General features: G+C 50.0%; 1 protein-coding gene across 2 annotated transcripts in view; it reads left to right on the top strand.

Moving 5' to 3' along the window:
- The window catches only part of LOC132567057 (proprotein convertase subtilisin/kexin type 4-like), a 39,677-nt gene that overhangs the window by 23,347 nt on the left and 2,362 nt on the right, over positions 1–13,968 (top strand). For both annotated transcript variants that reach the window (XM_060232653.1, XM_060232652.1), the window contains exons 11-14: positions 1,464–1,581; positions 2,866–3,045; positions 10,251–10,375; positions 10,884–11,003. In XM_060232653.1, the coding sequence (XP_060088636.1) occupies positions 1,464–1,581; positions 2,866–3,045; positions 10,251–10,375; positions 10,884–11,003 (543 nt within the window). The remainder of the gene's footprint in view (positions 1–1,463; positions 1,582–2,865; positions 3,046–10,250; positions 10,376–10,883; positions 11,004–13,968) is intronic.

The raw sequence follows: 13,968 nt of genomic DNA, 5'->3' as shown, positions 1-13,968 counted from the left end.
TAAGTTTAAGATTTTTAAGTTGTGAGAACCATTATTAAGTCGTTGAGAGAAAAATGGATTATTAAGTCTAAGATTATTAAGTTGTGAAAGCCAGTTTGGTGTAGTGGTTAAGTGCGCAGACTCTTATCTGGGAGAACCAGGTTTGATTCTCTACTCCTTCACTTGCACCTGCTGGAATGACCTTGGGTCAGCCATAGCTTTTGTAGGAGTTGCCCTTGAAAGGGCAGCTGCTTGTAAGAGCTCTCTCAGCCCCATTTACCTCACAGGGTGTCTGTTGTGGGCGGGGAGGAGGTAAAAGAGATTGTGACCGCTCTGAGATCCAGAGTATAAGGCGGGATATAAATCCAGTATCATTATCTTAAGTAAACCATGATATTATTACACTACCAATAACGCTATTCTCCTGAATATGTTATTGTAATTCCCAAACTAGAAAAGGAAGTAATAGTGAAGGGTATGTAAACAAGATATAAACAAGATATAAATAGTTCTCTCAGTGCTCATATAGTCATTTAAAATAAGTTGGTTATAAGATGTAACAAAATTCCATATGCCATTAAAAATCAATACATTCCCAGTTTAAGCATGTGATTATAAAACATTAACACTAACAACCATCAGTTATCTAAGAAGTGAAAAGCTAATATTGTACTATTGTGTTATATAATCCCATCGTCCATAATAGGTTTGAAAGGCTCTCCGTTTATTCTCAAATTAAGCAAGTAGTAATAATTAAATAATTATCATATGCCATTGTGTGTAGAATAGCCGGGAGATGCTAACATTGTCTGGTAGCTGCAAGCTCTAGCTCCTAGTGTTATGCTACTGTTGAGCTAGAATTTTTTAGAGGCTGAGAGAGCCCTGAAAGAACTGTGACTGACCCAAGGTCACCCAGCTGGTTTCATGTGGAGGAGTGGGGAATCAAACCCAGCTCTCCAGATTAGAGTTTGCCACTCTTAACCACAACAAAGAAAAAACATGCGAGCAACTTTAAATGAATTCTCCAAGCCAAGCCAGTTAGCGGTGATTTAAAGAGACAAATGACTTCTCCAACCTGGCTGACAGGGTGGTGGGAGCTTCAAGAGCCACACAATATGTGTGAAAGAGCCACATCTGGTTCCCAAGCCACGGTTTGGCTGCCCTTGCAATATACAATCACATCAAGATTGCTTTTTCACCGTCCCATAAGGATATCACAGAGGTGACACAAACAAAGGAAAGCAGCTCAAAACCATAGCAAACAGCACATGCGCAGCACTGTACAAAATTCAGGAAGTTAAAAATAGAACACGAGAGGCTTCCTAATACATCTTTTCCCTTTCGGAAGCCCAACCATGTAGTTCAGAACTCCAATATCTGGGGGTGGGGGGAGGAATTGGATGGGGAGAGAGTTTTGAAAACATCTCTAGTTCTAGCAAAATTTCTCTGTTGGCTTTCTTCTCTTCTTTCTCTTTCCTTTAAAGTGAGCCACCATTATGGATATGGACTCTTAGATGCCGGAGACCTGGTCGATTTGGCCAAAAAGTGGACACCAATTCGACCCCAGCAAAAGTGTTTCATCAACGTTATCCACAAGCCATTGTAAGACACGTACAAATCTCCATCACAGTGTATTGGTTAGGGAACTTGGAACAGACAAGATCAACTCCTTTTTCATATAATGTGTAATTAACTTAAGGAACTTGTCACCATCTATAGTGACTAGATATTGGCTAAAGTTCTAGCCATATATGATGCTGGAAGATTTATGGTGCATCTCCTGATTATTAATTTTTGATGGAATGTGGGGAGAGGAGGGGGGCACTGTGAATTTTGTAGAGCTTTTGGAAGCCAAGCTTGTGCTCCATTTTTGTGGTTTTAATTGCACACACCCCTCCTGTTGAGAAAACTCAGGGCTTTTTTTGTAGCAGGAACTCCTTTGCATATTAGGCCACACACCCCTGATGTAGCCAGTCCTCCAAGAGCTTAGAGGGTTCTTTGTACAGGCCCAACTGTAAGCTCCAGGAGGATTGGCTACATCAGGGGTGTGTGGCCTAATAGGCAAAGGAGTTTCTGCTACAAAAAAAGCCTTGAGAAAACTACTTGACCTCCTGTTGGGGATCTGTCATGGCACAAAGGGAGCTGGATGAGGATATGGGATGTTGTACTGGTTAAAAGTGGAAATCTCATGCTACAATACAATCTCATCTCCCTCTTCCTAGAAGAGTTCTGCAGCTTTAAAAATGACTGAGGTGCCTTTTTAAAAAAGAAGTACCAAAGATATTTTTAGTCACAGAAAGGCACTAGCAGCATTTTTAAAAAATGTAAAAACCTGAATTCTTCCTAGAAGCTTAAATGACCAAATTGGGGCTATCGCACTTTGGTCACATTATGAGAAGACAAAACTCAGCGGAAAAGACGAAATGCTAGGAAAAGTCGAAGGCAGCAGGGAAAGAGGAAGACCCGGTGTGACAGGGATGAGCTCAATAAAGGAAGCCAAGGCCCTCGGTTTGCAGAACCTGAGCAAGGCTGTTAACCATAGGGTATCTTGGAGGACATTAATTTATATGGTTGCCATCAGTTGCAGGTGACTTGACAGTAGTGGGATGTTGTACTTGACGCACAAAGGCTGAATAGTGCACGTCAGTGATTACTTGCAAGTGGATTTTGCCCTTTGCCAAAGTATAATCCAGTTGCAAAGTGCACTGGATGGAAGCAGATTGAAAGTGCATTATATTCCGTGTGCGTGAAAGCGCACATTAAGAAAAATCCAATCTGCGTTTAAAGCAGAAGGAAGCCTGTTGATTGCCGCGTGAACCTGATGGGAGATGGCAGTCAGGCTGCTGGTTTCTGATACGTTTAACTATGCTTTGGGTCTTTTGTCAGGGCAATCCGCTCGAGGCTGTCTGTGTCCGCCAATGCCTCTGCCTGCCATGGGGGAAAAGCTGACATTGTCTCTCTGGAGCATGTCCAGGTGCAGCTTTCGCTCAGCTACAGCCGGAGAGGAGATTTAGCCATCTCGCTGACCAGTCCGATGGGTACCAAATCCACCCTAGTGGCTGTCAGGTGAGTTAGAGCCAGGGTGGGAAAGTAGCTAGTGTTGAACTAGAACTCAGGAGACCTGGGTTCAGATATCCTCTTGACTGAATGGGTGGCCTCTCTCTCTCTCTCTCTCTCTCTCTTACTCATGCAGGGTTGTTGTGAGGATAAAGTTGTAAAAGACCCTTGTGTACACTGCCCTGAAATTCTTGGGACTTTTTTTTAACATTCTCATTTTCCTTACCTGTGTGTTCCTGTTGCTTGTGGGGTGGGGAGGTGTTTTCTGCATGTGTTATGCTCTCTGTAGTGGTTGATTAGATATTACATCACTTTCTGTCCCCTGTATAAACCTGCAGTTTAAATTTGCTGGGAGATATGGCAGACATAAAGAGATGTAATATTGACTTGACCACTAGAGGGAGCAAAAGACATGCAGTACAGAGAAAAAAAACAACCCTGAAGTAGCAGAAACACACAAATGGGGAAAATAAGAATGCAGAAAAACCCTTAGAGGAATGACTGAAACAAAATGTGATGGATAAATATTTCTGTCCAGGAGATGCAAAAAGACAGGTTGCTTACCTGTAACTGTAGATCTTCGAGTGGTCATCTGTGCAGTCACACTTGTGGGATACTGCGCCTGCGCGGGTCCCCGATCGGTATCTGTAAGAAGCCCGGGAATTTTCCGCGGTCGGCGCCACTGGGCATGCGCAGGCGTCCCATTGCGCACGCCCAACAGCGCCACCGCGGTAATCCCGCCAGTTCCTTCATGACCGCTGAAAAAAGCCCCCCATAAGAGGGAGACCGTCAGCAGTGGGGAAGGAGGGCGGGTAGTGTGACTGCACAGATGACCACTCGAAGATCTACAGTTACAGGTAAGCAACCTGTCTATCTTCTTCGTGGTCTCTGTGCATCACACTTGTGGGAGATTAGCAAGCAAGGCATACCTGGAGGTGGGAAGACGGTCAACCGGAGACGACAGATTGCAGCACCGCAGTCCCCAACCGAGTCCTCTGCTGAGCATGCACGTCCAGCGCGTAGTGCTTCATGAAGGCATGCGGGGAGGACCAGGTGGCAGCTTTGCAGACGTCCGCCAAGGAGACGCCTTTCAGGAACGCCACCGATGTCGCCATTGCTCTGGTGGAGTGTCCGCGAACAGGTCCTGGCAGCGGCCTCTTTGCTAGGAGGTAACAGGTCTTGATGGTCTCCGTCAGCCACTTCGAGAATCGCTGTGAAGAGATCCTAGACCCTAGCCTGGGCGAAGTATATGAGACGAACAGCTGTTGGTCCCTGCGAAAGGCTTTAGAGCGCTTTAGGTAAAAGAGTAAGGCACGCCTGACGTCTAGGGAGTGCAGCCTCCGCTCCTCGTCCGAGGAGGGGTTAGGGAAGAAGGTGGGTAGGCAAACCTCAAGATTGAGGTGGAATTGGGAGGGTACCTTGGGGAGGAAGTTGATATCTGGGGCCAGGGAGACACCAGATTCTGTAAAAGCTAGGTAGGGGTAGTCACAGCGCATCGCCGTGAGTTCCCCCACGCGACGAGCAGAGGTGATGGCCACGAGGAAGGCAGTCTTCCAGGACAGGAGCTGCAGAGAGCACGTGGCCATAGGTTCAAAGGGACGCCTGGTTAGCATGTCTAGGACCAGAGTCAAGTCCCACAGCTGAGTGGGAGGTCTAGATGGTGGATGTAGTCTAAATAGTCCCCTCATAAACTTTTTGGACTGAGGGTGGGCGAAAACTGAGTATCCGCCCACAGGGTCGTGAAAGGCAGATATTGCTGCCAAGTAGACCTTGATGGACGAGAAGACTAGGCCTGCGTCGACTAGAGACAATAGGAAGTCGAAGATTGCCGGCAGGCCTGCCCTCTGTGGTGTGCCTGGCCGGTCGGCCAGAAAGTTGGAGAATTTCTTCCACTTTCTATCGTAGGAAGCCCTGGTAGAGGGTTTTCTGCTATTTAGTAGGACTTCCTGGACCCTGCTGGAGAAGTCTAGGAGTCTATGAGCCACGCTGTCAGTTTCAGGTGTGGCACATTGTGGTGCAGCACTAGCCCCCCTTGAGATGACAGGAGGTCTGGGTCCGCTGGGAAGTGGTAGAAGTTCCTCCCTGCCATGCGTAGTAGGGAGGAGAACCAGTTCTGACGTGGCCACCAGGGGGCCACTAGGATGCAGCGTGGCCTGTCCCTGGCTATCTTGTTGAGTACCCTCGTCAAAAGGGGGAGGGGCGGAAAGAGATAGAGGAAGCGGCCCTCCCAGGAGATGAGAAGGCCGTCCCCGAGGGATGCCGGGTCGGCACCCCCTCTGGAGCAGAACCTGGGACACTTCTTGTTGTGTGCTGTGGCGAAGGCGTCCAGCTGAGGGTAACCCCACAGCTGGAAGACTGGCTGCAGGAAGCGCCACTGGAGTTCCCACTCGTGCGGTGAGGCCCCCCCTCTGCTCAGGGAGTCCGCCTGTATGTTGAGGACCCCTGGGAGGTGCGCGGCCTTGACGAAGATGTCGTGCTGGATGCATTCCGCCCATAAGTCCATTGCCAGTGCGCAAAGGCGACGGGACACTGTTCCACCCTGTCTGTTGATGTATGCCAGGGCGGTGGTGTTGTCTGTGAGCAGAGCCACCGTCTTCCCTGTCAGCTTCGGGCGGAATGAACGCAGAGCAAAGTGGATTGCTAACAGTTCCAGGTAGTTTATGTGTTGCAGGGCCAGCTTGGGTGGCCACTGGCCCCCCACGCACAGTCCTTCCATGTGAGCGCCCCATCCCCACTGGGAAGCGTCCGTGGTGATGGTCACTGTGGGGGCCGGAAGGTGGAAGGGCGCTCCTTGGCAGATGTTGTCCTTTGACCCCCACCAGTGAAGCGAGTGGAGCGCCATGGGGGGAATAGTGAACCTCTTTCGAGGTGAGTCCCTGGTTGGGCGGAACTGACGTAGGAACCATAGCTGCATGTTCCTCATCCTCAGTTTCGCGAAGAGAAGCACGCTTGTCGTCGCCGCCATCAGGCCCAGCATCCGCTGGATCTGTTTGACTGTGCCCCATCCCTGCCTCTGGAGCAATTGTACAGAGCTGGTAATGTCTTTTGCCCTTTGGGCGGGTAAGAACGCTCGGTGCAGGTTTGTATCCAGCACTGCTCCTATAAACTGCACTGACCTTGATGGGGTGAGTTTCGATTTTTCTAGGTTGACCTGTAGGCCCAGGGCATCCAGGAGGCGTAGCGTGGACGTGATGTGAGCAGATAGGCTTTCCCTTGAACTGGCTACCAGGAGCCAGTCGTCTATGTATGGGAAGACCATCACCCCTTGTAGCCTGAGGTGGGCAGCCACTACGCTCATCATTTTTGTAAACACCCTGGGTGCTGTGGAAAGTCCGAATGGTAGGGCCGTGAACTGGAAGTGCTGCGGGCCTACCGCAAACCTTAGAAACCGTCTGAACTCTGGGTGGATGCTGATGTGGAAATAGGCATCCTTGAGATCTAGGGTGGCCATCCAATCGCCTTGGTTGATGAGGGGCAGGATGGATTGCAGTGTGGACATCCGGAACTTGCGGTATAGGATGAACTTGTTCAGATTCCGAAGGTCCATGATGGGTCTCAGTCCCCCGTCCCTCTTGGGAACCAGGAAGTAACGGGAGTAGAAACCCCCGGGACTGTCCTCTGGAGGTACTTCCTCTATGGCTTGTTTCTGTAGGAGGGTGGCCACCTCTGCCAGCAGCGGTGGGGAGGGGGGGGTGGTAACCACCACGGACTGGTTTGGAATCTGAGCAAAGTCTAATTTGTAGCCCTCTTTGATGATGGAGAGAGCCCACCTGTCTGAGGAGACCTGCTCCCAGGCAGGGAGGAAGGGGCGGAGGCGGATGGTGCAGCGGGCAGGGGCGACGATGCGTGGGACAGAAAAGTCAAAGTCCCTGCTTGGAGGGGCGGGCACCCTTAGGTTTGCCTGAATGCTGGGTGGTGTAGCGCCCCCTGTTAGTGTTATTGCCCGAATAGGCCTGCTTGTCGGGCTGCGAAGGGCGTGGGCGCCACTGTTGGTCTGTGGACGACTTGTGGGAGGGTTTCCTAGTCCAGGATCTACTCCACTGTCTAGCCCTGGGCTGTCTGGAGGGTGCCTGCACTCCCAGGCTCTTGGAGATCTTAAGGTTCTTATCTAGTTCCTGCAGGGCGTTATCTGTAGTGGAACTAAAGAGCCCGTCCCCCTCAAACGGCAGGTCCTCGATAAGTGCCCTGGTGTCCTGCTGCAGGGCGGTGGACCTCAGCCAGGAGTGCCTGCGGATGGCGATAGCGGACATGATGTGTGAGGCAGAGACGTCCACTAGGTGCTTTGCAGTTGTCAATTGCTGCTTGGCCACCTTCAGGCCCTCCTGCTGCAGTTTCTTGGCAGCCGCTTTTTTGTCCTCAGGCAGGGCGGATAGGAGCGGGGACAACTGTTCCCACATGGCGTATTGATATCTCGCCATGCAGGCTGTGTAGTTGGAGGCCTTGGCACCCAAGGATGCTGCAGAATAGATCTTCCTGCCCATGGAGTCTAGTTTCTTCCCCTCCTTGTCAGGGGGGGCAGAATGCACCTTGCGCGACCTCGAGGAAGACGAGACGATGGCTGAGTTGGGTGTTGGATGAGTGAATAAAAACTCAGCCCCCGCCTCCTGGATCTTGTATATGTGATCCAACTTCCTCGAGGACACCGGTGCCGATGATGGCTTTTTCCATGGGTCCTTGAGTGCCTGCAACATGACCCTGGTCATCGGTAGGGCTATGGCTGTGGAGGCGTCGCGTTGGACGATATCGAAGACGCTATCGTCCACCACTGGCTTGGGTTGCGAGATGGGTAAAGCGATGGTCGATGCCATCCTCTTGATCATCTCCGCATAGGAGCTCAGGTCCTCGGAGGGTGAAACCGGGAGGTCCTCCGCAGTATTAGGGTCGGGCGAGGGTTCCCAGGTCCTCCCCTCGTCGCTCTCCGAACCCGATGGCTCGGACTCTTCACAGTCCGAGTGTGTCGACAGAGGTGGTGTTGGCTCCCTCTGCTGGATCGGCGTCAGCGGTCGGGTCGGGGGGTCTGTCGCGGCGGCGCGTTCCTCCGGCGGGATCGAGCGTGATGCCGATGGTTGCCTGGGTCGGTGTGATGTCCTAGAGAAGGAGGACGTATCGGACCGACGCTCCCATTCCTGGTGTTCCGGTCGCTGGTACCAGTGGTAAGGCGGGCAGCAGGGATACGAAGGCTGCCATCTGTGCTGTTCCCAGGGGGGCATAGATGGGAAGCGGCGCGGGTCGGCCGATGGGTCCCTTCGTCTCACGCGCTCGACCGATGGGTCGGTTCGCCTCACGCGCTCGACCGACGGGTCCCCTTGTCTCGGTCGCTTGGGCGCTGCAGGCGTCGCCTCGTCAGCCGATGGTAGGGGCTCGACGTCCGATGCCGAGTCGATGCTCCTCCGACGAGAGGCCACCGAAGGGGATCGACGGGTTAGGTCGATCTCCGCTTCTGGTGCTGGAATGTGCTGCCCCTTAGCGCTCGGGTCGAGGATCGGCGAGGTGTGCTGCCGATGAGCGCTAGCCCTCGGAGTTGAGGGACTGCGCGGCCGATGGACGCTAGCCCGCTGAGTTGTAGGGCTGTGCGACGTATGCGCGCCGACCGCTGGAGTCGAGGGGCTGCGGAGCGGAGAGGGAGGAACCCTTCTGCGCGGCTCAGTGGCGGTCGATGCCGCCGTGTCCGGTGGCGGAGGAGAGGAGCGAGGTCGCTTTTTCTTTTCTTTACTCTTCTCCTTCTTGGAGGACTCGCGGCCCGCTTCCTCGCGTCGCTTCTTCGACGGCTTCTCGGTCGACAGCTCGAGGGACCGTTTCGCCGAGTGCTGATCTCTCGGCGTTCCCGTGTCGACTACGGGGGCATCGACCGATGGACCCGTCGACAGTTGGGCATTTGCCATTTTCGGTACCGAAGCCGAAACTGGAGGTCTCAGTGCCGAGGCGGTTAGCGCTGCCGAAAGTCTTGCCGCCCTGTTCTTCCTTGTCTGTTTGGAGAAGTGCTGGCAGTGTGGGCAGGTCTCCACGCGGTGCGCCTCTCCCAAACAAAGAAGACACAGGGAATGGCCGTCGGGAGGGGCGATCTTCTTCCCGCAGGCCTGGCACCTCTTGAAGAAACCCCAGCGACTGTCCATAGACAGTGGTCGCTAGGAGGGTCCTCTCAGAGTCCTCTGAGAGGAGAAAAAATTTTAGGGAGCAGGGGAGGGGGGGGAGTCCCGGAGGACAAACCCCGCGACACGCACCCTGAGAAAAAACAGCTTTTTTTTTTTTTTTCTAACTAGCTAACTACTAAGAACTAACTACTATTCTAAGAAAAACAATAAACAGGCTAATATATATACAGAGGCTAAGGGGGAAAAAAGGGTGAAAAACCCCGAAGCTCACCGACCGGGAACACGATGAAAACGCAGCTTCTTCGCGCAGCGGTCAGAAAGGAACTGGCGGGATTACCGCGGTGGCGCCGTTGGGCGTGCGCAATGGGACGCCTGCGCATGCCCAGTGGCGCCGACCGCGGAAAATTCCCGGGCTTCTTACAGATACCGATCGGGGACCCGCGCAGGCGCAGTATCCCACAAGTGTGATGCACAGAGACCACGAAGAAGATCCAACACTTCTCTTGTAATGTTCCAGATTTTTGTGTTTGTATGCACTTGGCCCTATTTACCCTTCATTTCTGTTTAGCTAAGAGCAGGGCTTTTTTTTGTAGAAAAAACCCAGCAGGAATTTATTTGCATATTAGGCCACACCCCTTGACCCCAAGCCACCTGTAACTGCATTCCTGTGTGTTCCTACTTAAAAAAAGCCCTGGCTAAGAGTATTTGTAAAGTTAACAGCAGAATTGGTGCACAGCTTTGTCTCTTCAGTCAGTTTTATCTTTTCCCTTGTCTGATTTAGCAATGCACACAGGCACTTGAAGCACAAGTGCACATCAGTAAAACATGGCAAAAAACCCAATCATAATATGATAATGTCAAGTTTCTCTTTTCCTTCCTTCCTTCCTTCCTTCCTTCCTTCCTTCCTTCCTTCCTTCCTTCCTTCCTTCCTTCCTTCCTTCCTTCCTTCCTTCCTTCCTTCCATCCATAAAGATGGGGAAGGTTATGCAAAAGCACTGAAGGAGTGGGAAGCTATGAGAAGCATTGTGCATATAATAGATTATACACAATTCAAAAGTAAAATATGTCAAAATGAGAAGATTCCTGGTGGCTCAGTATTTAGTGCGTGTCCTTGTCCACTAGGCCTTATGATACTAGTAGCGCCGGGTACAAGGACTGGTCCTTTATGTCCACACACTACTGGGATGAAGACCCACGTGGCATCTGGACCCTTCTTCTGGAGAACAAGGGAGATGCATACAACACAGGTAAACTTGCCACCTTCCCCCAACACAGGTAGGAGCTGTCCACCCCAGTCTTCTCCTGGTTTAGCAACTTAGTTTTTTCAAATGTCTCTCTGCAATGCTCAGTGCCTTTTTCTTTTCATGCATTCATGAATGAATGAATGAATGAATGATTTATATCCCGCCCTTCCCAACAAGTGGCTCAGGGTGGCTCACAACAAGGAGATGTCACAGAACTTTGCCCCATCTCCCTATCACTGGTAACACTGGGGTGGGAGAGGATGCACAGGTACCAGACCTGGTGGCACAGTGTGCTTGCACTGTGCTCTGTACCAACATACAGAAATAAGAATGGAATGGGGAAGGGTTCCTAGTGCATTGTTTCCAACTTGGAAACAAGGCCTGAATCGTTTAGATCATCAGCAGTCAAGAATAAATTTGGAAGTTGAGGATTTGAAATGCACATTACTGCAAAACATGGTCCGGACTTCCTAGAACTCATGTTTTCGTCTTCTTTGGCACCCCTCCAAAGGCTTCCTGACGCACTTTGTATTGAAACTGTACGGGACAGACGAGGATATGGCAGTGAGAAGGGCAGCCACTTTGGTGGTGAGCGAGTGCGTGAGGCGAGATGCTGATGGGATGTGCCAGGGTGAGTTGTTTGGGGCATTTCCTCTTGTTTTCCATTACCAGCAAAAGACCTTTATTTGGGAAATGCAGCCAGGAAACATCCTTCAAATCCTTGCCACAAGGTGCTGCAAAGGCGAATAATGTCAATGAAACTCTTCCAAGCTTGGCAATCAACTGTCCTAGTGGGTGGATTTTCAGTTATGCCATATTTGCATAAATCAAGAATTTCCACATTATATATCTATTGGGCCTTATAATGTCACACAAGCTAGGATTGTCAGCTTTGGATTGGGAAATGCCTGGAGATTTTGAGAGCCAGTTTGGTGTAGTGGTTAAGTGTGCGGACTCTAATCTGGGAGAACCGGGTTTGATTCCCCACTCCTCCACTTGCACCTGCTGGAATGGCCTTGGGTCAGCCATAGCTCTAACAGGGCTGTCCTTGAAAGGGCAGCTTCTGGGAGAGCTCTCTCAGCCCCACCCACCTCAAAGGATGCCTGTTGCAGGGGGAGAAGATAGAGATTGTAAGCCGCTCTGAGACTGATTCAGAGAGAAGGGCGGGGTATAAATCTGCAGTCTTCTTTTTCTTCTTTGAGGGTTGAGCGGGGGGGGGTGAGGTTTGGGAAGGGGAGGGGAGGGACCTCAGCAGGGTACAGTGCCTTAGAATCCACCTCCCAAAGCAGCCATTTGCTCCAAGGGAACCGATCTCGATTGCCTGGAAACGCATTGTAATAGCAGATCTCCAGGTTCCACCTGGAGTCTGAGCAACCAACAAAGGGCTATGTGGATAATGGAGCACGGAAACAAGGCTAGAAAAAACCTCCATGAAAACCAGCCTCCAAAGTTATACACAAATCATGCACTTCATTGATTATTCAGGAAATATTCAAAATCATTACAAGTCATCTGTATCGCAATAAGAGTATATAAGGAACATGTACCTGCACCCAAAGTCACTCTGAAACTAACAGATGACCAATATCTCTCCACAGCTGAGTGTAGGTAGAAATTTCAGTGGTGAAGTCTTGCACAGAGAACAAAGCTCTCGAGAGGGAGAGGGACGGTGGCTCAGTGGTAGAGCATCTGCTTGGGAAGCAGAAGGTCCCAGGTTCAATCCCTGGCATCTCCAAAAAAGGGTCCAGGCAAATAGGTGTGAAAAACCTCAGCTTGAGACCCTGGAGAGCCGCTGCCAGCCTGAGTAGACAATACTGACTTTGATGGACCAAAGGTCTGATTCAGTATAAGGCAGCTTCATATGTTCATATGAGAGTTTATAATCCAATAGGAAAGTCTTTCATGGAGAACAATGCTCCAAAGAGTTTCTCTTCTGTACAGCAAAGCACAGGAAGTGATACGCGACGCGGCAGTACTTTATCCCACGTTTCGCATTCGCTTCTATGAGCTGTACATAAAAATAAAATATTAAACCATACATAACATACTTAGCACATCCCATAGGGCACCTGGAGTTTGGCAACCCTATTTATGCTGTGTGGGTGAAAGTACATATTCCACAGCCATTAGTATAAACTTCATAAACTTTTTTTTTTACAAAATGCAGCCACCAGTACAGCAATTTGGAAAACGAGATTAGTGCTAGGACAGATACAGATGAGCGGTTTAATACCTTTGCCTCGCCCTTTATTTATACTCCGCTTTTATCCCTAAAGGGGGTCTCAAAGTAGCTGACAATAATGTTCTCTACTCCTCCCATTTCACCCTCGCAACAACCCTAAGAGGTACGTTAGGCTAAGAAAAGGTGACTGATTCCCTTCATCCAATTGCTTTTTGGCCCTACTGAGGAAAAATCGGGGAAGGGGGTAATTTTCAGTAGGGAAATGGACAGAGAGCAAAAAGTTAAACATTTCCCCTTTTGCGGAGAATTCTTTTTAGTATAAAACAGCTCCCATGTATCCTGGGCTTTTTAATAGAAAAAGCCCAGCAGGAACTCATTTGCATATTAGGTCACACACCCTGACATCACCATTGTTTCACACAGGGCTTTTCTGTAGAAAAAGCCTAGCAGAGACTCATTTGCATATTAGGCCACACACCCTGACACCAAACTAGCCGGAACTGCATTTCTATGTGTTCCTGCTCAAAAAAGCCCTGTGTGTATCACATTTTGGAACAAGAACTGCAATTAAATTAGGGATTAGTGAATCTCACCAAGTCAAGATGGAGAAGAAGAAGAAGATATTGGATTTATATCCCGCCCTCCACTCCGAAGAGTCTCAGAGCGGCTCACAATCTCCTTTATCTTCCTCCCCCACAACAGACACCCTGTGAGGTGGGTGGGGCTGGAGAGGGCTCTCACAGCAGCTGCCCTTTCAAGGACAACCTCTGCCAGAGCTATGGCTGACCCAAGGCCATTTCAGCAGGTGCAAGTGGAGGAGTGGGGAATCAAACCCGGTTCTCCCAGATAAGAGTCCGCACACTTAACCACTACACCAAACACACTTAACCACTACACCAAACACACTTAACCACTACACCAAACTGGAGGAGAGTCATCCAGAGTTGAATCATTCCCAGATCTTTTAAAGTTTAATATACACCACTGTGTGGATAGATGAGTTAGAATCAGATTGGAAGAGTGGGTGTTAAATGCCCCCTTCCTAAATATAGGGATGCCATTGAATTTCTCATACCTTCCATCCCACCTCCAAAATCCCCCCTTTCCCTGCCTTCTTTGGTAAATTTAAGTTGTGATTCTTTATTTCCATACACTGAACTTTTCCCTGTCAATGCATTCTTCAACAATATTTGAGCACTGACAAACCACTGCATGTATTAATCGTGCACTGAAAGCCGAATCTACAAAACCCAGAATGAGAAGTGAAAAGCGCTTGATGGAAGATCTAAAAAGAAATATAATAGGGAACATTAACTTTAACAACACAGCCTCCTATGACGTTTGGGGAACCAGGTTTGTTAATTTTGAACCACAAACCTTTCCCTCAGTTACCAGGTGTCCTTCAGGTAGCAAA

Source organism: Heteronotia binoei, chromosome 2 (assembly GCF_032191835.1).
Source record: "Heteronotia binoei isolate CCM8104 ecotype False Entrance Well chromosome 2, APGP_CSIRO_Hbin_v1, whole genome shotgun sequence".
Lineage (NCBI taxonomy): Eukaryota > Metazoa > Chordata > Lepidosauria > Squamata > Gekkonidae > Heteronotia > Heteronotia binoei.
Note: the sequence above shows the minus strand (reverse complement) of the source record. Positions and strands in the feature narration are given on the sequence as shown.